General features: G+C 53.4%; 1 protein-coding gene, 1 long non-coding RNA gene and 1 other non-coding gene across 20 annotated transcripts in view; 1 reads left to right on the forward strand and 2 right to left on the reverse strand.

The window, feature by feature from the left end:
- On the reverse strand, positions 1 to 24,553 carry CHD3 (chromodomain helicase DNA binding protein 3). Of its 14 annotated transcripts, none has more exons than XM_072940374.1 (40): positions 24,261 to 24,553; positions 19,554 to 19,666; positions 18,900 to 19,070; positions 18,529 to 18,653; positions 17,051 to 17,334; positions 16,690 to 16,820; positions 16,383 to 16,521; positions 16,031 to 16,224; positions 15,476 to 15,709; positions 15,079 to 15,282; positions 14,345 to 14,556; positions 13,480 to 13,611; positions 12,995 to 13,094; positions 12,392 to 12,583; positions 12,021 to 12,221; positions 11,516 to 11,653; positions 11,128 to 11,249; positions 10,800 to 10,973; positions 10,525 to 10,666; positions 10,172 to 10,303; positions 9,431 to 9,548; positions 9,085 to 9,209; positions 8,673 to 8,904; positions 8,219 to 8,385; positions 7,554 to 7,731; positions 7,042 to 7,107; positions 6,488 to 6,573; positions 6,202 to 6,335; positions 5,508 to 5,652; positions 5,163 to 5,325; positions 4,937 to 5,058; positions 4,698 to 4,833; positions 4,483 to 4,584; positions 4,162 to 4,293; positions 3,665 to 3,773; positions 3,341 to 3,473; positions 2,795 to 3,036; positions 1,593 to 1,756; positions 1,223 to 1,349; positions 1 to 732 (listed from the first exon to the last, which is right to left on the reverse strand). In XM_072940374.1, the coding sequence occupies exons 1-40, from the start codon at positions 24,529 to 24,531 to the stop codon at positions 492 to 494; spliced, it is 6,333 nt and encodes a 2,110-aa protein (XP_072796475.1). In that variant the 5' UTR covers positions 24,532 to 24,553; the 3' UTR covers positions 1 to 491. The 14 variants fall into 14 exon arrangements, with proteins under 14 accessions (XP_072796475.1, XP_072796476.1, XP_072796480.1 ...); XM_072940375.1 differs by having other exon boundaries at positions 16,031 to 16,206; positions 16,383 to 16,533; XM_072940379.1 differs by having other exon boundaries at positions 2,841 to 3,036; positions 4,162 to 4,290; positions 16,383 to 16,533.
- On the reverse strand, positions 5,930 to 6,069 carry LOC116279775 (small Cajal body-specific RNA 21). The gene has a single exon (XR_004189081.1).
- Positions 24,049 to 25,147, forward strand: part of LOC140686416 (uncharacterized) — a 19,989-nt gene continuing 18,890 nt past the window's right edge. For 3 of the 5 annotated variants that reach the window (XR_012060223.1, XR_012060222.1, XR_012060220.1), the window contains exon 1: positions 24,049 to 24,182. This is a non-coding gene — a long non-coding RNA (uncharacterized lncRNA). The remainder of the gene's footprint in view (positions 24,183 to 25,147) is intronic. The other 2 variants (XR_012060221.1, XR_012060219.1) reach the window with 1 other exon arrangement.

Consider the following 25,147-nt stretch of genomic DNA (forward strand, 5'->3'; position numbering starts at 1 on the left):
TAACTGAGCCAGTGAACGGCGCCTTTATTCTGAGGCTGAACAGCAATGGACTCCCTCCCTTGCAACTGCTCCACCCTCCATTTGGGGGGAGGTAGGGAAAGGAAACATGCAGCTGCCCCTCCTCTTCCCTTCCACCCTCCCAGGGCTCATTGTCACCCCTCTCTAAAGTCCCCCTCCTCTCTTCAGAGCTCTTTTCCCCACCAAAGTCCCTACAGGCCAGGCAAGGCTAACCCCCAACTTCTGCAGGAGATGGAGCTTATATTGCAGGAATGAAAACTAGGGAGGCTCCACCTCCTTTCTCCCCACAACTATTATTGGGAAGCTGTGTATGTTTGGCAGTGGGGGAAAAAGGTACTTGGAAGACCCTGCTAACCACCTCCCACCTAGGCCTCTTCTCACCAGCACAATCATCAAAGCGCGGTGGGAATGGTGCAAGGGTTGGAGGACAAAGGGCCCTTCTTGAAGAGAGTTGTAGAGAGGCAAAGGGTCTCCTAGCCCAGTGACGGCCCAAGGGGTGGGGAAGGCGGAGGACTGGCAGCAGGCCCCAGAGCCTGAGCTGGGGGTCGGCCTCGGGGACGGGGCCTGGGTGAAGGGCAGGCCTGGGATCCGGTCAGTCGTCTATACAGATCACCTCCCCGGCTCGGGGCTCCTTCCGATCCAGCCCGTCTGACACCAGTGCCCCCACCATTTCCTTCTCCTTCTTCACCAGCACTGGAGGGCCGTTGGTGGCGGCTGTTTGGGAAGTGGGTAAGGAAGGGTCAGTCCCTATTTCACTCCCCATCATCGATCGCTTCCTGACCACAGTGTATGTTCTTCCTTCTAGGTCACCTCATGCCACTTCCACTTTTCTAGGGTAGGGATGGGGCGACCAGGAAAGACCCCTCTCCCTGAGATTCCCCATCATATGCGTGATGGAACACATGTTGCAACTTTAAACCCCCTTTCTGATTTCATATTCTTTTTCCCTGAAGTAACCCAGACAGAGGAGGCTTGGGTAAGAGATGCCAAGGCACAGAACCACTAAAAATCTGGATGAAGTTTCTGACGATGGGAAAGAAAGAGAAGAAAGAGATGGAAAACACAAAGCCCGAAACTACTCCATTCCATAAAACACTTTCCAAGGAAATGAGATGGGCTAGATGAGTAAAAGGGTAGCTGAGCAGGGATGAAGCTTGGAAAAGGAGGAGTGCAAGAAGTGGGAGGCAGGAAGTCACCAGCTGACCTGTGATGAAGGACCCTGCAGGCATCTGGCTGTAATTGGCGCCTGCGGCGGCCAGGGCCCCTACGGGTGCGGCGCTGAAGGCCGCCCCGTACCCCGGAGGTGTAGCGTATGGACCCGGGGGGAAGGCCTGGAAGAGAGAGCGAGCCCAAGTTAGAGGGTCCACAGTCTGAGAGAAAAGAAGCTGTAGGGGAGACATCATGGGCCAAACTCCAGAACTACTGAGGGGTATCATACAGGCAGGGAGGCTCAAGGCTGATGAGTGTGTTCGAGCAAGTTGTTTTTCCACATTGTATAGGACTCTGAAGGAAGTGTTTATATGTGTGCAGGAGGAGTACCAACAGGGAAAATGAGTCGGGGGAAAGAGGGTTACCGGTGTGGGGTGAGGCTCCGTGCCCTTGCTGGCCAGCCGGCTGAGGATGCTGCGCTCGGACATCTGAAGGCGGGCTGCGATGGGGGGTATTCGGGACAGCGTGGCTGGCAGGCGGGTCACATCCGCCTTCATGTCGCTCAGCAACTCCTCCAGCTGGTTCAGAACTGGGGCCCGGGCCACGGAGAAAGAAGGGCAGGAGAAAGACAGGGAAAGGGAGAGATGGAGCCAGGAAAAGAGATGAGGAATCAGATGGACAGATACAGTCAGAGAAGGAGAGAGGACACAGATGTCAAAGAATCAGAGACCAAGAAAATGACAGAAGTAGACAGAAAAAGAGCGACTCACAGAAGAAGAAAAAGAGTCAAGTAAAGAGGCAGACAGACCAGATCACCAGAGGGGACATATAAAGAGAAAGGAAAGGAGGGGACAGGGGAGGACATTGGAAGACATGGGGGCGGGGAGTTGTCAGAACATCCCATACTGGAAGAGTGAGGTTTTGGGGTTGGGGATGATGGGGAGGAAACAGTCAGGAGGTGTGGGAGGTGGTAAGTGGTATCAAAGATTTAAGGAATCAAGGTTTTAATATGTAAGGGGGGAGGGAGGTTAGAAGGTCAGTATTACAGATTCAAAGAATTAAAACAGGAATCAAAGGGGCCATGAGTCAGTCACTACATCAGACAGGATTAGATGGTTAGAGGGCTTTGGAACTTTATCTATTATTATTAGGGTAAGAGGGTTTGGGAAGAAGGGTTGAAGGTCAAAGGGAAGTTTCAAGGGGAAGGGTCAGAGGGTGGGATGGTGGTAGTTTCTGCCTTGGTGGGTGAATGAGATGTGAGGAATGTGATTTGTGGGATTGGGGGTAAGGATTTCTGTGGACTGTACAAAGGCCAAAGCCCCAGAGAGGGTGCTATGAGCAGTATGGTATGTGTGTGTGGGTCAGTGAAGAAGTTCTGCCCTGTGGAGGGAACGTGGCACAGTCTCATGGAGGCTGGCAGGGAAGGTCCTTCTATTAGGCACTGATGTGAATGCTATCAGGCATGGATGAAGGCTGGCTGCAGAAAGCCCAGAGGCTAAAAACCAAGTGGGTGCCAAGTGGGTGCCAAGTGGGTAGGGGTGAGGTTAGAGGTCAGAGGGGGATGGTTCAGAGGGGAAAGGGGTCAGAGGGGTGGGAAGATTTTGAGGGGTGCGGGGTGAAGACTTACGCAGCGTTGTGGGCCCTCCCCCGCGCGGGGCCACCGCGGCCCTTACCCTTGTGCAGGACGGCGTTGGCCGGCTTGTTCCCCGCCAGCGACTCCTTGGAGAGGTGCTGGTGGCTCTCGGCCAGGCACTCGGCCTCGGCGAAGCGGGCGTGGAGGGCCATGGCGGGGTGCGCCGGCTCCTGTGATAGGTTCAGGTAGGCTGCCCGCCGCAGCTGCTCCTCAATCACCAGCGCCTGCTCCAGGAGCTGAGGGCATGGGGAGGGGGTGAGTGCAGGGAACTGTCAGCAGTGAGCAGGAGGATTGGGTCTGAAGATCTATGCTACCCTTGCCGCTGGCCCAGAGCACCCCAGCTCCATACCAATACTGACTGCGACCCCAACATCCACCCTGATCCAGCCCACAGTCCCAAACATAAGGTGATACTCTGGTCTTGGCCTCAAGTGTTGCCTCAACCCTCAAAGTGTTAACCTTGCCTATGTTCCAACCAGGTCTGGTCCACTTCTGACCAAGCCCCTCTTCACCAATATTCCTTTCCTCCTTCATCCTCACCTTGAATCTCCGGGCCAGGAACTTATTTTTCATCTCCAGAAAGTTCCCTTTATTAGCTTCAGTTTTAAAAGGCTCATTGATGATGGCAAACTGAGCATCGTTCTGGATGTCCTGCCACCGTGCATAGCCATGGCTGCCAACGAAGGAACGGGCTCATCAAGGAATTTAACAGGGCTTGGCTATGAACGTGTTTTCCCTTTGGCCTGATCCCCCACAAAGTGTGGCACTACACCCCCATCCCCATGTGTGGACTCATCTTCTCTGTAGTTCCCCTCTCTCCAGGTAGAGAACACTTTTTTTCCTTGCATTTGTATCAAAGGATACAGGACAATTCCAGCCAGAAGCCAATAGTCATGTCTTCGGTGCCAGATCTCATTGAGTTTCCCAGAAGAAATAGCTGCCCGTTCCTCATTCTGCCATAGTGTGTGAAGCTCTGAAAAGAGGACACAGACAGATGAGGCATCAGGAGACTGAAAACCACACCTAGCCTGACAGGCAGGTGTAGAGGAGGGTATCCTGAACAGTGGGAGAGGACTAAGGGTTCTTTAAGAGAAACAGCACAAGGTTAAGGTGAGGGATTAGGAATAAAACTAGTTGCAAACAAGGTTCAAGTTAGGATTAAGAATACAGGTAGGATTAAAGGCAGCTCTGGAGTTAGGAGTACATTTAAGGAGGACTAAGGGCAAGGATCAGAGACAGTACGCACCATGTCACTGGCAGTTACTCAGAAAGGGAGCAGGAGGCCTCAGGCCAAATGAGAAACCCCACAAGGATGAGCAAACCCCAGTGAGGAGCAAGGGGCAGTGAGAAACTCCCCCTACCTGTGAAGCCACCATCGGCAATATTGAACATGAACCGCGGCTTCTCTGCCTTCTCTTCACGTCGCCCGTTGGATCGCAGTTCATCTCTGGGAGGCCCAGGTCGAAGCTCCCGGTCCCCTTTTACGTCTTCTGCTACGGCAGATGGGGCAGAGCTCACACCTCAGGAGACAGTCTCCTCCCAGATCCCGCGACTACTCTCTGTACTGTACTGGCCCTTGAAACGGCTACCCACCCAGGATACAGGCATTTGGTTCCCCAGACTCCACCTCCCCTGATTCCCTCAGGGACCCAGGTGTCCAGTCCAGTCCTTCCACCCATTACCTCTCTTGCCCAAATCCCCTGTCTCCCCCTCCGGCCTCTCCCTGTGTTCCTGTCCATCCAACGGCTTCTCCTCCCCCCTCTCTCCTGGCGTCGACTCTGTGGCTGTGGGAGGGGGTAAGGGACAGGAAGGGAGGATGTCACCCTCATCCCCTGACCCTCAAAGAGGGAACTCCCAAATTCTCAGCCCCCCATCAGTCCAAAGGCCATTCACCCACCTGACTTCTCTCTGTCCCCCCGGTACCCAGGTTCAGTCTCCATCTCTCCAGGTACCCCTGGTACCTCATCCTCTAGAGGAATCTTCCTTGGTTCCAGCCGCTCCCCAAGGGATGGGGCTGGGCTAGGAGTATCAGACTAGAAGAGGACAATGGAGTCAGGCTGAAGTGGAGGACTCCCAGGACCTGCCTCCAAGACCTTGCCACTCCCTCCCCTCAGGGGGAGCCAGGTAGCCACACACCTCTGTCTCCATTTTCTCTCCAACTTTGCTATTCTTCTCTGGCTTCTCCTCTTGGTTTTCTGCTTCATCCTTCTCCAGAGGTGTCCTTATGCCATCTCCTTTATCACTTGGAGCTGGAGTAGCTGCAAGGTTAAGGCAGAGTGAAGGCAGAAACTCCAACTCCAATCCCTCTGTATCTAATGGACACTGGTCCCCTCTGTCTCTCCCACCATCCCAAGCTGATTACCAGGTTTAGAGGTGCAAGGACTGTTCGCAGCAGAAGCCTCCGGAGTGGTGGGAGACGTTTTGGTAGGAGAGGAGGCTCTGGAGGAGCGCTTAGAGTCAGCACTGGGGTCAGGCATCAGCTCTGGCATAGACCAGCGCCCATTGATATGCTCAAATTCCTGTACCTAAAGGGTGCGGGGGAGTTGCAGGGACAGGGATCAGCTCCAGGCACTGGACTCACAGCAAGTTCCAGTCCCTTCTGCTTTATCTCGCACCAGCCTGCGTCTGGAATTTAGGCACGCAAGGCAAAGGAGGCACAGGGCCTAGGCAGCCAGCTTGACTCTTCGGGTGAGGAGAAGACTGATACCTTCTTCTTGACGAGAGACATGACTCCAATGCGGGTCAACACTTGCTGGCGACTCAGTCCCTCTCGAGGGACCCCATCAGCAAAAGTTTCAGAGCCGTCTGCCCCGGGCTCACAGAGATGGCGCATGAACAGAGACACATAGGCCCTAAGGAGCATGGGGGTGGGAGACGGGTTAGGAGAGCCTTAAAGGGGCACAGGGCAATGCAGGGGTATAGAGATTAGTGAACCCGAAACTCCTGGGCGCCTCCAGAGCTCCTCCATGGGCCTCTGAATCTCACTGTTACCAGCCCTCCACACCCTAACCCCCCACTGCCCCTCCTCTTGAATTTCCATGGTCTCCTTGGCCTCGGCACTTCACTCTTAGGCACCATCAGTCAGCTCTTCATCCTTTCCACCAGCTCCCCTGCCAGGTTACTGTGGCCAAATGTGAGGCAAGGACAACAGAGGCGAGACTCCTGTCTTAACCGCCTCTCCTGTGCGGAAGGGAGCCTAGCCTCTCTGCTCTAGGCTCATGTGAGGGAAGGTGGGGCAGGCTTAGCCCACCTCCCAGGAAACTGAGCCGGCAGATGTGGTCTGGCAAGGAGTATGGTTATCAGTTGAGTAAGGTCACATCATATGGTGGCCAAGAGAAAGAAAGTAACACCCAAAGCTCTTACCCTTCCATCCAACTCAGCCCTGGATCACCCACACTCACTTGAACTCTTTTTCAGTCTTGCCCCTCAGGTCCCGCACCAGCCACTGGGTGGTGAAGGCGTCCTGCGGTGGCATGCCCCAGCGCATGACAGCATTGAGGAAGGCCTTCCGCTGACGGGTGTTGAATCCCAACACCTGAAGATGGGGCCAAGGTGGGAGTGAGAGATGAACGTCCAGGATCTTATTTCTTGGTCCCGTCTACCCTCAGTGACCCAGCCTCAGTTTCCAGTCCCCTGGCCTTCATTCTTTCCTCAGGGATCCCTCAGGTGCCTGGGCCCAGCTCTCACCTCAATGTTGCCCCCAACTCGAGCCAGCAGTGGAGGCAGGGGCTTATCCTTTTCATTCCGGAGCTGCCTCTTTGACTGTCGACGCCCTGGGTGGGGAGATGGTGGCCCTGGTTAGCAGATCCACCACCTCCTCTACCCTGTCTTTTCTAGCACCCCATTCCCACAAGACACAGAACACAGGCAAGCCTGTGTCAGGTTGGTGGCACCTGGAATCTTCTTCCCAGCACATTCAGAACTACTGATCCAGTCGGTTCAAAAGATTCAAGCCATACTAAAAAGTTGGTAGCAACTATTTCATATAAGCAACGTTACAGGCAGGGGTGTGAATGATGTATCTTTCTTGATCTTTCATCTAGGTGTCTAAGACTGCATGGTTATATACTCCATATTTTAACAGTGGCAAGGTTATGAATATTTCTTCTTTTTTGCTTGCCTGCATTCTTTACTTTTTCTACAGAAAAAAGCATTTATTCGTCTAAGAACAGTGTACTTAAAAGACAACGGGAAGTGAAATGGGAAGAGGTGTGGGAGAACGTCAGGAAAACAGATGTCACCTTCAGGACGCTCATCAAAGTCTTCATCCTCCTCCTCTGATCCCACTGAGTATTCTGACTGGTTATCTGTGCGGGGAAAGGGCTCAGTAGTCAGTGATGGCTCCCTGGATAAGCCCATCCTGGGGCCTTTCCACCTGCCTGCCTCCCCTCAGATTTCAGACGCACTTTTGCTCTGGCCTTGGCCCTCCTAGGGCTGCTGGATGACTGCCTGTAGGCTGACTCTGGGCCATGTATCCTGAACCATGTCCAATCACCACCCGCCTCCTGACCCCTGCATAACGCACTCTAAGGACCCCTGGGTGCCCACTGAGCCCTCTGCAACGGCTAGATAGCTTAGATTGCCCGCAAACCCACCTGGCCTCTGAGTAGCTCCAAGTGACCCGTCCTAACTCATTTCCACTCAGCAGGGAAGGCCCTGACCTCTTTTTACCTCTCAACGCCCCCAGCCTCCCAGCCCCTTCTCCGCACTCTCCACTCCGCTTCTCCATTCCTGCATCGGGGGCAGTCCTCACCTTGGTCCTCTTGAGCTGCGTCGTTGTAGTTAACCTGCTTGCGGACCCGCTTGCCCTTGCCGAGGTTCCGAGCCAGGTCTTCCTGCTGCTGCTCATAGTGGTGTCGGAGCAGCTTCTCCCAGTAGTCAGGGTCCACGTTCTCCTCCTGCTTGATGATCTCTCGTTCAATTTCTTCAATCTGAAGGACAGCAGGACGAATGCTGGTAGCCTTCCCCTTCCCCCTGTCCTTGCACAGCAACAAAATCCCTACTCTCCTGCCTCAGCCCAGCCTGTGGTCTCACTGCCCCCAGACCTCTTCACTCTCCCAAAGTCCTCTGGACACAGCGCCCTTTCCTTATCTCTTACCTGCAATATGCTTCTCCTCCTTCTTATTTCCCTCTTTCCCAAACCTCTCCTCTAGGGCCCTCTGATTATCTCCCACTCTGTCTCAGAGGGCATCCCTCTGAGTTTATTGCTGCATCCTATGCCTAAGTTTTCTTCAAAGTCCAGTCTCACCCTTTAGAGCAAGAAGTTGAGGTCCACTACTGCTCTTTGCTGGGCACTGGGGTAAGAGATCAGACAAAAAAACAGGAACGAAAAGGGATCCTCTGACTTCAATGTCCAGTAAAGGACACTGCCCTTCAGAGACGACTGGGATGGACAACATCTGGCCCCAAGCCTCTCACCTTGTCTTCTTCCCGCACCACATACTGGGCCACCTTGAAGGAGCTGAGATACTCGTTCATGTTCTGCACATCAGTGTCCTCAGTTGCATCCTGGTTCCGGTCCAACAGCCGAGCAATGGCCTCATTGTCATAGTGAATCACACTGCTGTCCTCCTCCTTGTTCTCCCCTGGTGGAGCCGGGGAACAAGACGGGACTCTGAGTTCAGAGTCAGTGGAAAGGTCAAAGGAAAGCCTTCTCCTCTGCTTCCTTTTCAGAGGAGCTCTTGAGGAGAAGGCCCTTTCCCTGGGCGTCTATATAGAGATTTGTTGTTTTCAACCTTACAGGTTGAAAGCAGGAGAAGCCAACTTTCCTCCTAGGATGGCAGAGAAAAGATTTTCTTCGGGGAATTTCAGAAGAGAAGTGCTCACAGACAGCAGAGACCTGCTTTCAGGGAGCTGCAGAAAAGGCTCTCACCCTCATTTTCATCCTTAAATAGCTCCTCAGTGCCAAATTTGAGGATGTCATCCAGCTCCTGCTTGGACATGGAACCCGCCTTGGAGCCCAGCCCGGGCCGTACCACCAGGTGTGTCAGCATCATCTTTCTTTTGGCCACCTGCGTGATTCGCTCTTCCACTGATGCGCGAGTCACAAACCGGTAAATCATCACTTTGTTGGCCTGGCCAATCCGATGAGCACGGCTGAAGGCCTGTACGGGCCAGATAAAGTGGGGATGGGCCAGGGAAGTGGCAGGGGAGACACCCCCTACGTGCTCTGGAAAGGAGGCTGGCAAGGAAGGGTCTTCTACCCACCAAAAGGTTTACTTCTGACCCCAGAACAGACACCCACGACTCCTTGTTAAAAGGAGCTCCAGGAGGCAAGTTCTCACCTGGATATCATTATGGGGGTTCCAGTCAGAATCAAAGATGATAACAGTGTCGGCAGTGGCCAGATTGATGCCCAGACCCCCAGCTCGGGTGGACAGGAGAAAGCAGAATTGTTGGGCCCCAGGAGCTAGAAGGCAAGTAAGAGATCAGGCTTTTCTTGTACCCAGCAGTTCTGTCCACCTGCTCCTAGATGTTCCCTAACTACAAACAATGTTCCCTGACTGTCCCCAGCTCAAAAGCCCAAGTGTCTAATATCCCACCAGGCCAGCCCTCTTCCATCCCAGGGACCTAGGCACAGGTTTCTTGGGCCTCCCACACCCAGCAGAGACCAAGGCATGCCCCTCTCACCATTGAAGCGATCGATGGCCTCCTGCCTCAGGGCACCGGTGATGCCCCCGTCAATGCGCTCATACTTGTAGCCTTCGTAGTCTAAGAAGTCCTCTAGCAGGTCTAGCATTTTGGTCATCTAGAGCACGAGAAGAGGAAGGAGTCTAGAATGACGAGGTGGTGGGATGCACTCTGTCTGTTCTCTTTACTCTCCTTCAGTCCAAATCCTCACACCATACCCCTGCCCTGCCATATGCTCCTCTGGAGTGGCTTCCTCCACCCCCAGCTCCTCCTCATTCCACGTTTTTGTCATTCTCTCTTGATTCAAGATCATTTCTCCTAAGCAGAGGTTCTCCTCTGACATTATGACAAGGTTTCAGGGAATACTATGAACCCCCTGAAAATCTGCACAAAATTATCTAATTCTGTGTACAGTTTTCTGGAGAGCAGACCCACAGTTTTCACCAGATTTCCAAAAAGTCTGAGCTCTCCTCCCCTCCCCAATAAGGTTAAGAAACAGTACCAACCCTAGAGACCTCCTTCAGGAGACATATGGCTCCCCCTCCCCCTTCTCCCCTTTGGCTTAAAAGAAGACTACAACTTCCAACAGCCTTAATTAAGAATAGGGATCAGAGGCCAAGATGAACTTAGCTATACAAGAACTCTTAAGGGTATGATCACCTAACCTCTCATCCCACAGCAACCACAGGAATGAAGTAAGGGATTATCTGATGGTGAGAAAGAGCTGTAGGGATGGGTCACCTGCGAGAAGATGAGCACTCTGTGTCCTTGCTCCTTCAGCTTCCGCAGCATCTTCTGCAGCAGCATGAGCTTCCCAGATGCCTTAATAAGTGCCCCACCCTCATAAGCCCCACTGGGAAGTTTTGGGGACTCCTGAAAAGAAGGGAAGAAAAAGGAGGAGAGAGTCAGGAAACTTGACCCCACATTCTGACCATGCCCAGAAAGTGGAAGCCCAAATCCAGGCTCCACACCTTTTCAACTCCTACTCCTCTCAGGAATACAGTCTCTGGCCTCCCAACCCAGCTCCAACCCTGTGCTCAACTGGTCCCATTTTCAGAGCCAGGCATTTAACAGCCCCAAGCTTTCATATCTACCATAGCAGCCACAGGAAAGAGGTATGGATGGTTGCAGCACTTCTTAAGATCCATCATGATGTTAAGCAGTGACACTTGGTTCCCACCGCCTCGTGAATTCAAGGCCTCAAAATTTCGGGTCAGGATATACTTGTAGTATTTCCTAAAGAGCAGGGTAGGAGCACAGAAGAGATACAATAAAGGAAGCAATTATGATGTTGCACTTGGTCACCAACTCTTGGAAAGCTGCCACCAAATCCTCAACCCTGGTCCGGGTAACCCGCCTTGCGTCTCACTTCTGCATGGGACTCAGCTCCACGCGAACGATGAGCTCTGTCTTGGCTGGCATGTTCTTAAAGACATCAGCCTTGAGCCTCCGCAGCATATGTGGCCCCAGCAAGTCATGAAGTTTCTTAATCTGGTCTTCTTTGGATATGTCAGCAAACTCCTCCAGGAAGCCCTCCAGGTTGCTAGTAGCCAGAAAAGATAATGAAATGAACAGGGGTCAGGTTTTTTGCCCGTGATCTTGGGCTCTGTTCTTCACTTGGGATGAATCCTCTGCCCACTCATCTTCTCAGCCCCTCCTCCTCTCCTCTCTGCAGACTACCCTACTGAGTCACTTACTTAAACCTCTCTGGGGTGAGGAAGTTCAGCAGATGGAAGAGCTCCTCCAGATTATTCTGCAATGGAGTCCCTGTCAGCAGCAACTTATGATCTATCTTGTAGCCATTGAGGACCCTGAAAAACTAGAAAATGGGGCAAGGAAAGGCAGGAGAAAGGGCCCATCAGTGGCAAGTGGCTGGCCCACAGAATGAAACTTTTCCTGCCTCCAGCTCCTATTTCCTTTAGAATCAGAGGCCCTCAAATCCCTCGTCCTCTCCCTATTCCAACCTGGACTTGTCCCCAGACTTATTCTCAGGCATCCTGCCTTCTGGACTGCAGAAAGCCCCCAGAAAGTTACTTTTTAGGACTAGGATTAAGTAGGAGTCTGAGGGCTGGGTATCTCACTCACCTTGGACTGGTTGTTCTTGAGCCGATGGGCCTCATCCACCACGAGACAGGCCCAGCGGATGGAGCCAAGTGCTGCCTGATCAATGGTTATCAGCTCATACGACGTCAGGAGAACATGGAACTTCACCTGTGCCTCCCTCTGCCAACACAACCATCATCCATTTGGTTGCCACTCAACATCCAAGCATCTAGATCTCCACCCCCATTCTTCACCCAGACACTTGTCCTAACTGAGACTCCTAAAGGGAGCCAGGTGTCCTCCAACTTTGACTCCATGCGGGGACTACTGAACATGGCCCCCAAACTTCCATATGTCCAGTACAAACAGATCCATGTATGCCCCTGGGAGTACCTGCTACCCCTCCAGGACTGGAGTGCAGAGGTATGAGGGAAGGCGGAGGAAGGGAGGGAGAAAGCTGAGTGGGGGTAAAGGAATTGAAATTCTGATTGGGTCAATGAAATGACAGATCTGAGGACTTCAGAGGGTATGAGGTAGAGGGCTTTACCTTCATTTTAAAAGCTTTCTTGCCACCTTTGATGGCGTTGTCTTCAAAGGAAAACTCATTCTCACGAATGATGGCCCGGCTGTCCTTATCACCCGTGTATGTCACCACATAGAACTTGGGTGCCCACATCTGGAACTCTCGCTCCCAGTTAATGATGGTAGAGAGTGGGGCACTCACCAGGAAAGGACCCTTTGTGTGGCCCTGGGAGTCAAAGAGGGGACCATTAGTCTAGGCTCGTAGTTGTACACCCCAGTCCTCTGCCTGCCACCACCTTCCCCCAATCCTCTGCCCCCACCTTCCACTCCCACCTTCCCCAGTCCAGGCTAGGCCTCAGCCTGGCTGTCCCCCTCAGGGACCCCAGAATCCAGCACCTCCTTGTAGAGTGAGTAGAGGAAGACGATGGTTTGTATGGTCTTGCCCAGCCCCATCTCATCAGCCAGAATGGTGTCAGTGCCCTGGGCCCAAGAGAAGCGTAGCCAGTTCAACCCTTCCAGCTGATACATGTGCAGTGTGCCTCCAGTGGCTGTGATAAACCGCGGCTGAGTCTCATATTTCACTGTAGGCTGTAGAGTCAAGAAGTCAGAAAGCTCAAGAGAACCATCAGCTGCTCCTCTGGTCGTGCTCTCCTCCCTCCCCACTCCCTGGCACTGTTATCAAGTGGGATTACAATTCTCTCTCCTATGGCCCGAGCTTATGAAAGTTCTAGTCAGAAGTGCCTCTCCGTCATTCCTTAAAACCATACCCAGCAGCCCCATGAAGAAGGAAACTGGTGAAGAGCCCTGCGTGCTGCTACCTCCGGCAGCTCTCTCACTCTTATGCCAAAATTCCTAGTACTCTTAGGGCAAGGCTGAACACTAAAGAGCCACTGTTCAAAGAGACTGTTGAGACTCTGGGAAGTTCTGTCAGAAGCCCCCAGGAAATCTTCAATCTCCACAGCTCCAGAAATGAGAGAAAGGCCAAGTGAGAGGACTTACATCATTAGTAGGAGAACTGGGAGGCCCATCACCCTGCAGCTCCTTCTTCTTCTTCTTATACTTGCGAGGCTGGGCAGGGTCCTCCCCCATAATTAGTTCTCTGGGAAAAGAGTGGGTCTGAGTCAGACCCGTTCCATGGGGCCCTTCCTAGTCTGAACCCATTCCAGACCTACCTCCCACTTTTCATAATCTAGATTTTCTCACATTTCCTTTCTCCCAGGTTCTTTACCCTCACCTCTTGGATTTTGCCTCTAGAGAAAACCCTCCCTACTCCTGAGCATCCTCTTTCCAGTAATTCAGGCTGAATCTTATTTCTCTTCCTTACATTGCCTCTTGATCAACCCACCCCAACAACCCAGCCTGGGCTCCCACTGCCCTAAACTCTAGATCGGGTTTGTCCCTAGTGCACCTAATTTAATGCTGGAGATTTAGCTTTCATGCCTCCATCCTCATAAACCCTCTAACCCATGACCTGGCTCCCTCACCGATGTCTCCAGTAGCTTTGCTTATGGTCTTCATATTCAGGGATGTTCATTTCATCTTCCTCCCATGTGGACTGGTCATATGGTAAGTCCCTCCATTTCACTAGATAGTGGTAATTCCCCTTTTTATCCACACTGTGGGGCGGGAAGTCAAGAGGAGGAGCAGGAGGAGAAAAATAATGTGTCCCAAGTAGAAATAAGTCATGATAAATACTATTATCAGCAAACATGCAGAATGTATCACCTAATTCTCAATGGTGGGCCACTGAAAGGGAGTTTAGAATGGCTCAAGTACTACCCTAGCTTTTCCAGGATGGTTTCCTAAAAATCAACTATCACAAAACATCCCTGGCTTTAATATCGTTTGTTCATCCAATCAATATTTACTAGCATCTACTACAGGCCAGGCACAATTCCAGGCACAGAGGATTCATCAGTGAACTAAACAGACAAACGACCTATTTTCATGGAGCTCACATTCTACTGGGAAAGGCAGCAATGAATTAGAAAAATAAAAATATAGTATAACATTAGGCAGTAATAAGTACTATGAAGAAAGAAGCACTAGAAACACTGGTCTGTATGAAACATGTTTTTCATGTTTTGCTTTGCTCACACCCAGATCCCCAGACTCATTTGTCAGTTCTTAAGCTGTTAGAGATTAGAGGAAGCAAAGACAAAGGAGTCAGTGCCAGGCTGGACTTTCCTCCAGGTTGCTCTCATCTCCAGAGAGGAAACAGAGCCAGAAGGGCTGGGGCAGGAATTATCCAGTTACATTAATTATCTGGTTAATCAACAAATATTAACATGGGGCCAACAAGAACAGTGGCATAAACCAGGAAGGCCTTCCCATGGACCAAGGACTCACCTGTGGTTGATGATCCGGTGGACAGTCATCCACTCTGGCTTGATGCCGAAACGATAGTACTTCTCCTCCATCTCAGCGTAGTGCGGGTCCTTCACCTTACGCTTGTCACTCTTCCCATCATCCTCACCTGAGCCATAGTCCAGGGGCGGGGGCTCATCCATGTCATTCTTCCGTTGGTAGTTTCGGTACATTACCAAGTGGAAGATTTCCAGCTGATGGAGCACAGAGGAGGGGGGAAGAGGTAGTCCCAACATTCCAAGAAGACAAAAGGAGACAGGGAAGAGGCCGGCAAGGGAACAGCATGGGAAAGCGAACCCAGAAAGAGGTGAATGAGAGACACAGTAAGATACAGCCAAAGTGGGAGAATGAATAACATGCAACGGAACAGAGTCAGAGACAGGGCCTGGGTGGGGAGGTAACAAGCAAAAGGAGAAAGGGAATAGGGTTATCAAGATCAAGGATATTGGTAAAACATGGTTAAGATGGATGATGAAAGAGATGGAGTTAAGGAAGGCTACATCATACCTAAGGGAAGGAATCTAATGAGAATGAGAGCAAGAAGACTGAAGACCAAGAGGACCAAGTATGGAAACTAAGGAAGTTGGCAGATGTGAGGACCAGAGGCCTAAAATGAGGGAAAGCAAAGGGGATGGTACACGAGAGAAGAGCAGTGCGAGAGAGAGAGAATAGCAGCAAATGGGGTCACAGGATGGGGGAAGGAGGGGCCCTTGTACCTGAAGCTCCTTGGCCCAGGAGCAGTGCCAGTAGGACAGTCCTACCCACTTGACAAAAAACTCTCGCTCAGATCTGCCTTGAAGAGGGCGTGGGCGTGGGGCATCTGGATTCCCATCTGCCTGTTGGGGGGCTGGCACTGCCACGGGTGGCTCCCCCCACCGCCAGTGCAGAATCTTCTGCACACGCCCTTTCAGCACAGGGCACTTCAGGATGCACACACACAAAGAAAAGAAAAAGAGGCAGAGAGAGCCCATGGTTAGAGCAGGAGGATACGGGTTCCACCAAGGAATCAAAGGTACAGGGGGGAGGACAGAAAGAAAGAGCTGGACCTTTGGGCCCCAGAGATGGAGAAGGAGTTGGAGCTGACAGTAAACCCTGAGGGATGGGTACACTCACTGTGCATCGGGGACACAGCCATTCACCGTTGGGGATATCGGGCAGGGGTGGGTTTAGACAGTGAATGTGGTAGGAGGAGATGCAGGCGTCACAGCACAGGAGCTCCCCGCCATCCTTGCACACACGGCAGTACTCCATGTGATCGTCTTCTTCCTCCTTCTCCCCTTCCTCCTCTCCCTCCTCTTCATAATCTTCCTCCTCCTCCTTGGCTTCCCACTGTACCCCCTCCTTCTCCTGGGAGGCCAATGACAGACACACAGACAGACAAAAGAAAGGCGGTAAGAAGACTGGAAGACAGAGGCGATGACAGGACAGCTAGATCCTAGAAGTACAGAGGAGACTTGGGAGACAAAGGGACAGGACGGCTCAGTTTCCAAAAAGGTTGATTTGGCGGGGCAGATGGATGGGGGAGAGGAACAAACTAGGATTCACGACACTTGAACATCTGTTACTGAGAAGCTCAGACATCTGGGGGTGGTGAGAGGATAAGTGAAACCGAGGAGGAAAGAGATGGGTGGGTCCCTGGGGGCCATAAGAGGTGGCACCAGTACTCACACAGTGAGGGCAGCTCCATTTGCCCTCAGGAGCCCGGTCAAGCTCAGGGTCAAGGCAGACGAGGTGGTAGGCACGAGGGCAGGTGTCACACAGAATAATTTCCCCGCCCTGCTGGCACACCTCACAGTAATCCTGGTGATCCGTCTCGTAGCCATCAACCTCCTCCTCCCCGGCCACTGCAGGACAGCCCAGGACTGTCATGTACCCCAGTGGAGGCAAAGGGAATAGAGGAGACAGGGATGGGGAAGGGAGAGAAAAAGGAGGGTTGAATAAAGAAGTCAAAACTGAAAATAAGGACAACGAAGGAATGAGAGGAAGGCTGACAGGATCACACACAGCTGACACCCCTTACCCTTCTTCTTCTTCCTTCCCGGCCGGCCTCTCTTTAGTTTCTTGGTGCGGACAGGGCCATCAGGCCGCCCTGAGACACTATGGACACTGCCACTGTCCAGGTCTGACTCCTCAGCCTCTGGTTCAGGGCCCTCGTCACTCTGCAAAACATACTGCCCGTAGCCCCATGGCTGTCAGGGAGGCCGACTGGATTCCACTCCCCTCTCCAGGCCTTGGGCTCCCACTCCAGCTGCCCTCATGGACCCCTGTGTCTGGACCCCCCAGCCCCTGACCCCCCAGGGGTTTAACGGACAGGGAAGACCACTCACCGAACCTCCCTTCTTCCTCTTGCCGCCCAGCAGCCCTAGTTTAATTTTCAGTGGTGCCATCTTCTTTCCCCGAAGCTTCTTACGTCCATCAGGCACTCGGGGGCTCTTACTCCGCCTCTTATGGCCTGGACCTGAATGAGGAGTGAGGGCAAAAAAGCTGAGGTCATGCCATCCCAGAATAATGGAGGCCACAGGGGCCTCTGGACCTCTCTGTGGGCTATGGTCTCACTGAGACCCCCTTCCTGAAAAGCATTTCTTCTATAATAATCAGGGCTGAGAAGACAAGAGCTCTAAACTTTAATTTGAGAACATGCAGACTGGAGGGTGGAGTGACAGTTGCCAGAACTAGAGGGTTTCTTACCTTTGCCCTCTTTGGTTTTGGCTCTTCGGATGGGTAGGGGCTGGATATCAGCAGCAGGGGGTGGTGGAAGGGCGGGGGGTCCGGAAGGTGCAATGGGGGTGGCCGACGAGACAGCAGCTGACACCTGCTCAGCTACAGCTGCGGCCGCCGCCGCCGCCGCCGCCGCCACAGCAGCTGCCGACCCCTTGAAGGGGTTGTTGGCGCTGAACTCTCTCCACTTGGCCCCAAGGATGGTCATCATCTTTGACATTGGGATCTTAGGATTCTTCTTAGCTATCAGGGGCCTGTAAATATAGAAGCAGGAGACTCGGACCCTTCACAGGTGGTCTGAGAATACTGCCACTTCCCCTTATCAGTTAAAGTCTACGTACAAACTGAGATTCCTGGTGGTAAGAATATGTCCTAACGAGAATGACATCAATTTTTAAATAAATAAATAAAAAGTTTAAAAAAGAAAAAAAGTTAAAAAAAAGTACAAAATGAGAAAAAAGAAAAACAAAATTTAAATGCATAGATAATTAAAAAGGATAAAATCAAAAGAACGTTAGTAAAAATGCCTTACTTTTGAAAACACTCCACAGCTTCTAAAACACTTCCACATACATAGTATCTTATTTTGTCCTCACACTACTACTAGGAGTTGCTGTGATTTCCTGCGTTTTTATGAGTTCCACGGGCCCTGATGAAGGGTCCCATCAAGTGGAGTCTGATCGGCCAGACAAGTTCTGCTCCTGTGAGGACGTGGGTGACCCCAGTGCTGACAGAAGCACTATGTTTAGCAGGGAAGCAGTGAGACAACAGGACTAATAACAGCTCCCAGGGGCCAGGCACTGAGTGTGCTGGGCTTTCTATCCATTGTCCCATCAAATCCCCACAAGACCCTGTGGGGTACCTACTATGTGCCTATTTTACAGATGCAGAAACTGAAGATCAAAGAACTGAGTTGCCCAAGGTGACAGCAGGACCTGAACCTCAGCAGGCTGCCTCCAGAGCGCTGAACTGCTCTGTTAAAGTGCCTGCTCCCCAAAGGCATCACTGCTGTTCTCTATTTCAGGAGCCACTGAAGCTCAGGTCCTGCTGCCAGCAGTGCATCCTCCATTATTACTGCTATCTAAGAAAGAAACAGAGGACTTGACAACTGAGCAGAGGAACTGGGGAACACTGATGTTAACCTCTCAGTTCCAGTCTACAGAGAAGTCAGGAAGGGGAAACTGGAACTGCTGGAACAGGCAGCGCCCCAGTCCTCACTATATTCTGTCACTACAGTTTTCTAACCTAGCAGTGGAACTGTGACCCCCAGTGAAGGGCTCCTGACTGGAGTCCAGGAATTCCCTGAAGTCACATGTGGAATTCTGTGTGTATGTGCTGTGAATTTCTCTGGAGAGTAGTTGTTTGGCTTTCATCAGATTCCAGAGGGGTCCAGGGCTTCTCCCAAATTAAAAGTGTCAGCTCACAAGGACTCCCCAGTCCTACTTCACCTCATGAATTGGCTAAAGGCTTTGTAGTTGGTGAGTGTGTGGTAATCCTCCTCAGAGAACACGTGCTCCACATCCTCCAGGCCCCAGGTGAGAAGCAGAGTTGCTGATGACTTCTGTTCCACCTGCTGGGAGAGACCAGGCTTCAGTGAGGCAAGTGCTTCTCCAGCCCCAGTCCTGGGCCCCCCACGTGCCTCTCTACCCACCCAGCAGCCTCCCCTGGCTTTCTGCTTCCTGCTGCAATCCCAGTCCAATCCCCACTCCTCACAAACTACAGCCTCTCCCCTCAGCACCTGGCTTGGGCCTCTCCCTCCCTCCCTCCTCACGCCTGTCATTTATATTGATTTTGCCCCTCACTCCCTAATTATACTTACCTTTTGCCCCCCATCTCCCTCCCCTTTTTTCCGCCGCTTTGTCTTCTTTTCCTTTTTTTCTCGGTGCTTCCGTCTCCGTTTCCGACCTGGTCCGGTTCCATATTCGCTACCTCCACTCTCTGACTTCTCCCTGTACTCGTCTCGCTCAGAGCCAAATTCCTCCTCGCTGTCCTAAGGGAGAGAAATAAGAACATTTCTTCAGCCTTACCATGTGCCAGGAGCCGTTCTTAGCACGTAACACGTATGTGTCTCTTTCAATCTTCACGACAATCTTATGAGATAATAATTAATCTATTTTTATCTACTTTTTTGTAGATGAGGAAACTGAGGCACAGACAGCTAAATAAACTGCCGAAGAAGACAAAGGACTGCTGGGCTCTGAACTCATGCAGTCTACCTGTGGAGCCTGTGCTTTCACTGCTTTTTTGCTGCAAAGCAAGTCTTGCTGACAACTGGGCTCTTCACTAGGATGTAGTGAGTGAAGTTTGGGTCCCAGATCCAGGAGATACAGGCCAGCAAGTGGGGGAGAGGTGGGTAGAGGGGGTCAGGCCTCCCTCACTTCAGGATCCCCCCTAGTATCTGGACCAGGGAGAATGTAGGCCTCTGGGAATGGGCCTCCAAGTCTTGCTGTAGAGATGAGTCCTTCACACTTACAAGCTTCTTGCGTTTTCGGGGTTTTCCTGGCTTGTTCTCCTTCTGCTTCTTGGGTCCTCGTTTTCTCTTCTTCACACCCAATGCAGAAGGAAGCAGCCGAATGTCATCCTTATCTTTGGAGCAGAGAGCACCAGAAAACCTCTAAGTTCCTAGTCTCTGTGGCCCCTTCCCCTCCTCACATCTTTGATACCCACTCTCTAGGAACTCCGGTATTAACTCTTACAAAACTTGCCTCCCTTCGCTGGATGCAAACAGTGTGTTTCGAGTACTCTGGGATGCTCCGGCTCTGAATGGGAGGTCAGGGGTCAGAAGAGAAGAGCAGCCAAACCACTCCCTTCTCTCCCCTCCTACTAACAAGGGACCAGGCTCTAGGCCATGGGCTCTGACTGTGGCAGGTCCTTTCAGTCGCCGCCAGGGCTCCTCCTGCCTTCCCCATCACTTAGCCAGCTGGCATTCTGCCCAGGAACTGGGGAAGCCATGCCCAGCTGCTGGCCTGGCCTGACCCCAGCACTTGGAGTGGGGAGACACGAGCTGGCAGCTCCCTAAGCCAGATGCTGAGAAGGCAGAGCCAAAGGTGGACACCTGGGTTCTCACACTAACACCCTGGGGCCCTGACATCCTTTTTGTGAGGAGGGAGCCCTCTGTTTATACTTCTTCAGATAATCACCAAGCCTCCTGTCACCCAACAGAGCCCTGGCGGAAAAGAAATTCTCAGCCAGTCATTTTCACTTCTTGCCCACAGGATCACAGTGTCTGGCTCCTTCATTACACCCTAACCCCATAGGAGAAGGTCTCCACAATTATCTAAACATTCCTCCTCGTTCCAAGTAGCCTGGAATCTGCCTTCAAATCTATTTCCACATCCCTGTTCCCTTTGAGAACTCAGGGGCGCTACCCTCTGTCCCCTGGTCCCACCTCTTGTCTCCATATTTAATCCCAGACATCCCTACCCGTTCACATATAAGCACTACGGGGGACCCAAACAAAGACATGGACACAGACACACCCCGCATATGCCTTCTCAAATGCACAAGTATCACAAAAACTCAGAAGCACAAATCCAGAGGACAGCCTGTACCTGCTTTCAGCAGGGCTAGGTCCCTGGCTTTCCCTCCAGATGTTCCTGTCAGAGAGGCCAGGGCTGCTTCTTCCTGGATGTCCCCCCACCCCATTCTCCATGACCTCTGCCAGTCTGTGGAAGCTTAGGGGGCAGAGAGTAACTCCATGAGGAGGAAGACACCGATGCCACACAGACTTGAGGCCCTGGTTGGCCTCCCTCCCCTAGCAAGCACTAGACTAACCAGCCAGACCTGTCTTGCTCAGGCAGAGGCAGCTGTGCAGGAGAGGAAAGCCTGGGCCTGGCCCAGCCCCTTGCTCTAGGACACACAATCCTTCCTCCCATAACAGCAAAGGGAAAATTAGCCACAATTAACACTGGAGGCCTCGGTTTCCATTGCCTCAGAATCCCAGCACCTCCTTCCTTCAACCCTACTTCTCATAGCTTCAGCATCCTGTGCCCTCTCCCGCAAGAAGACACTCTAGGATTGGGGTGCGGGATTGGAGGGAGGTGCCTGTAGGCAGCCCCGGGTGTGAAAACAAAGTGGGGACTGTAATAGGAAGTCAGTAAAACGCCATGCCCCAGCAGCCAGCGCCCCCTAACCCCAGGGACTTCGGTTAATATGAACATGGAAACGGAGGCTGCTGGGGCAGTGGCAAGGGCAGGCCAACTGGCGAAGGATCAGGGAAATGGCCCCAGTCTCCACCAGCTGGCGGGTGGGACACAAGCCCTGGGACCTCGCAGCTAGTTAACTCCACTCCCCACCCCAGCAGGAGGTTTCCGAACTTGGGAAACCGGCAGTGGTGCGGAGAGTCAAAGTAGACGGCGAGGAAAAGAAAGGGAGGGCAAGAAAGCAAATCTAAGTTCCAACCTCTGTCTCAGCAGCCACTCTGTGCTGGCCTGGAGCCCAGACTCTCCCACATCCCGGCTCAGATCTCGGGAAGACAGCGAGGGAGGAGGGCGGCGAGGAGGGCGGGCGGAGCCTGGCGAGCTGGAGAAAGCAGGAGGAGCCTCGCGGAAAGCCTCGCCTCCCGGGCCGCCCGCCCCTCTCTTCTTCTAATCTCACCATCAATCTCTCACACATATATTTATTTTTTCTCAAATTCCCCTCCCTCCCCCACAACGAACCACCATAATAGGTCTGCTGCACATGCGTATTGCATGCAGGGGGTGGGTTTGTATTTTCAGACCTTTTGCAAAGAAACTACCAGAATTTTCCGCACCACCCACAATCATTCCCCACCCCCACCGCCAAAGAATCACATCTATATATTATGTTATATTATTTCTCTAGACTTGCCAGAAGGGGGAGGGAGAAGAAACGAGTTTTTGGCTTCCTGCTCCCTTCCCCCATCAGCACGAGTGCTATTATTTTAAACGTTTAACAATGTAAGGAGACTGGAGAGGGGGGAAGGGATAAAATTGGTCTTGGGTAAGAATGTAAAACAAAATGGTGAGAATCAAAGCAGTCAGAATGAAAAACAATAGAAACCTCTAACACATATAAATTCATCTTCCAGAGAAAACGAGGGAGGGCAGCCTGAACAAATTGCTTCAGAGGAGGGTTATTTTGCCCACACTTAGGCAGACAGAAATAATGGACAGACTAAAAATATTTTCGTAAAGTTTTACCTCAAAAAGTCATCTGAGGGGGTGTATCTGGGTCACTCGTTTGACTTGGAGGGCTGAAAGGGAGATAAAATTGCTCGGGGAGAGAGAGGAGGTGGGTTTTCATTTCAAATATAAAATTTTAGGAAACATTTGACGCTTTTTTCTCGGCTGCTTAGAAAGCAGAGGGGAAAGGGGAGAGAGTATTGACACAAAGACCCATCTCGACCTCAGATTCTTTCATGCGCCCCTTTCTCACAGACCCCAGTCCAGGATCAAATCCCCCCAAATACCACATTCCAAATTCGGAATCCACATAGGTGAGAGCTGCCAATCTCCCAACTTAACGCCACATCCTTTCTCTTTTTAGCACCACTGCTGTCTTCCAGGCACCCTCTTCCCCACAACTCTCTATTCCTTTTCCCCTCCTGCAAAATCAGTGGGCTCTCTGGGATAACTTTTAAAAAACTTTTCCCTTTTTCAGACAAGCGGGAGCAGGGAGAGGTGAACTTTATCCTGTGTCCAGCAGACACGCATCACTCCACCCCCCACCCCACTCCCGCCCCCAAGAAAGCACCCCACACTCCTTCCCTCAAAGGCTGTCTCAACGAGACAGGAACATTTGCCACATATGCCACACGGATCAGTATGACAGTTTTACAAAGAGCATGAGTGAGACCTTGTGAAGTTTGGTGCATTTATGCTGCATGGCACCCAGAGGCCTTGGGGGTGTGAACACTCGAAAGATGCTCACCTACTCTACCCTAAAAAAAGATGAGAAAAACGCCACTGGGAGGGTGACCAGAGTGGGGCCATAGCTGGGCCCCCGACGCGAGGCAGCGGTCCGGTCCCTCTGCTGCGGACGGAACTGCCCAGACAGCGCGGGTGACTTGTCATCCCCGGGGAGGGGTGCTGAGTGACGGTCAAGCTGCAGAACAGCTGGGTGGGCAGTTCACGCCCCCCAACGTGGTCAGGGTGTGGGTGGTTTCAGCGGGAGAGTGAGTGACAGTGAATGGCAGCCACGTGAGAGTCACAGCTGGGCAGCTCAGCCACCCCAGACTGATGGGGTCATGGGGGGGCGCACACAAAGAGCCCAGAGCAGAGGAGCGATAAAGGGGTTGGGGTTGGGGGCATCTGGTCTCCCAAACACTCTCCTCTCGCTCCCCAATCCTCAGTGACTGCTCTCCCTAGCACCAGCCGGGGAGAGGGGGCAGGAGCCAGTCTTATTCCAGGAAGTGGTCTGCGTGGAGTGTGGCCACCACCTGCCCCTAGTCGTCAGCTGCCCGCAAACATTCACACGACCCCTCCCCCAAGTGCCACCACACGCACCGGAGTTGGCTGCCGGGCACCTAAGTCCCCGCAGGTGGGGGGAGCCCGAGGGACACCGGCCCCCCGCCCCCCCACGCCCCGGCCTTCTCAACTCCTGACGGGGGGGGGGGGTGAGGGCCGCGGTCCACTCCTCACGTGGAAACCCCGCTTCACCTCGGTCCAACCCCACCGGGGCCGAAGCCCCAGGGGCGCCCGCGCGGCCGCCCCTCCCCCCACGCGCCCCTCCCCCACGCCGCCGTCCGGCCGCCGGGGTCTCCGCGGTCCCTCGCTCGGCCAGGGAGGGGGCCCTGGCTTCGCCTCGGCCGTTTCCTGCCTACCCCCTCCCCGCCGAGGGTAAAAAAAAAATTCTCCTCCTCCTCCTCCCCCGAAAGCCGCGACCGAGTGGCCCGGTCCGCGCGCGCAGCTCGCGCCCAGCGCTCTCCAGCCCCGGCGGTGGCAGTGGCGGTGGCGGCGGCGGCGGCGGCGGCCGCGGCGGCGGCGGGGGAGGGGTGCGGCGGGGGAGGGGAGGAGGCCTGGCCCGGCGGCCGGCGCTGCTGCCGCCGCCTGCCCGGACCGCTCGGACCGCCCGGACCGCCGCGGGGCGACGGGCCCGAGACGGCGCCCCGCGCCCGGATTCGCCTCGGCTCGGCCGCGCGGTGGGTGCCTCGCCCCCGCCCGGCCTCGCGCGCCCGCGGCTCCCGCTCGGGCTGAGGGGGAGTCGGGCGGCCGCTTACCTGGCGGCGGGGGTGGTGGCGGCGGGGGCAGTGGCGGCGGCGGCGGCGGCGGCGGGAAGAGGTGGCAGCCAGGGGGGCTGTGGCGGTCGCGGCCCCGGTCGTGGCCCGGCCCGCGCCCGAGTACTCCCTCGTCGTCGTCCTCCTCGTAGTCCTCGTCGGCCGCCTCCACCTCCTCCTCCTCCTCGTCGCCCTCTTCTTCCTCCTCTTCTTCCTCCTCCGACACCACCATCTCCTCCTCCTCCTCCTCCTCGTCCCTCAGAGGGGAAGCCATCCTGTGGCTCTGGCCCCCCCACCACCCCCCCACCCACCGCCCGCCCGCCTCCCCCACCGCTACCACCACCACCTCCTCCTCCTCCTCCTCCTCCTCCTCCTCGGCGGCGGCGTCCTCCTCCTCCTCCTCCTCACCGCCTCCCCCAGCCCCCAAAACCCCCGGGCCACCCTCCTCCGAAACCCCCCCTCGGGGCCGCCGTTTGAGGAGGGGGGCCAAACCACCCCCAGAAATTTTCTTGGAAAAAAATTGAGGAGAGACTTTTTTTTCCTTCTCTCTTTCCTCCCGAGAGAACAAGAGAGGGGGATTAAAAAATATATATGTATATATAAAAGTTTTCGACTTCTCTCTACCCCCCTCTCCGTTGCTTTAAATATATTTAAATTCTGAGGGGGGCGCTCAGAAATATTTCTCAGAGCTGAGGCACTAAGATGGCCGCCTGGAAATTATTTTTAAAACAACCCCCCCCTCCAGCACCGCCACCCCCTCCATGAAGAAAGGGAGAGGGGGGAAAAATCCCCTTTTAAAACAAAATGGCTGGCTTAATGTTTCATTTTTCACCCCCCCTCCATTCTCCTCCCTGTTACACCCCCATCTCCAAGCCTCTACCCAGAAACCC

The sequence above is a fragment of the Vicugna pacos genome, chromosome 16, assembly GCF_048564905.1.
Source record: "Vicugna pacos chromosome 16, VicPac4, whole genome shotgun sequence".
Classification (NCBI taxonomy): Eukaryota; Metazoa; Chordata; class Mammalia; order Artiodactyla; family Camelidae; genus Vicugna; species Vicugna pacos.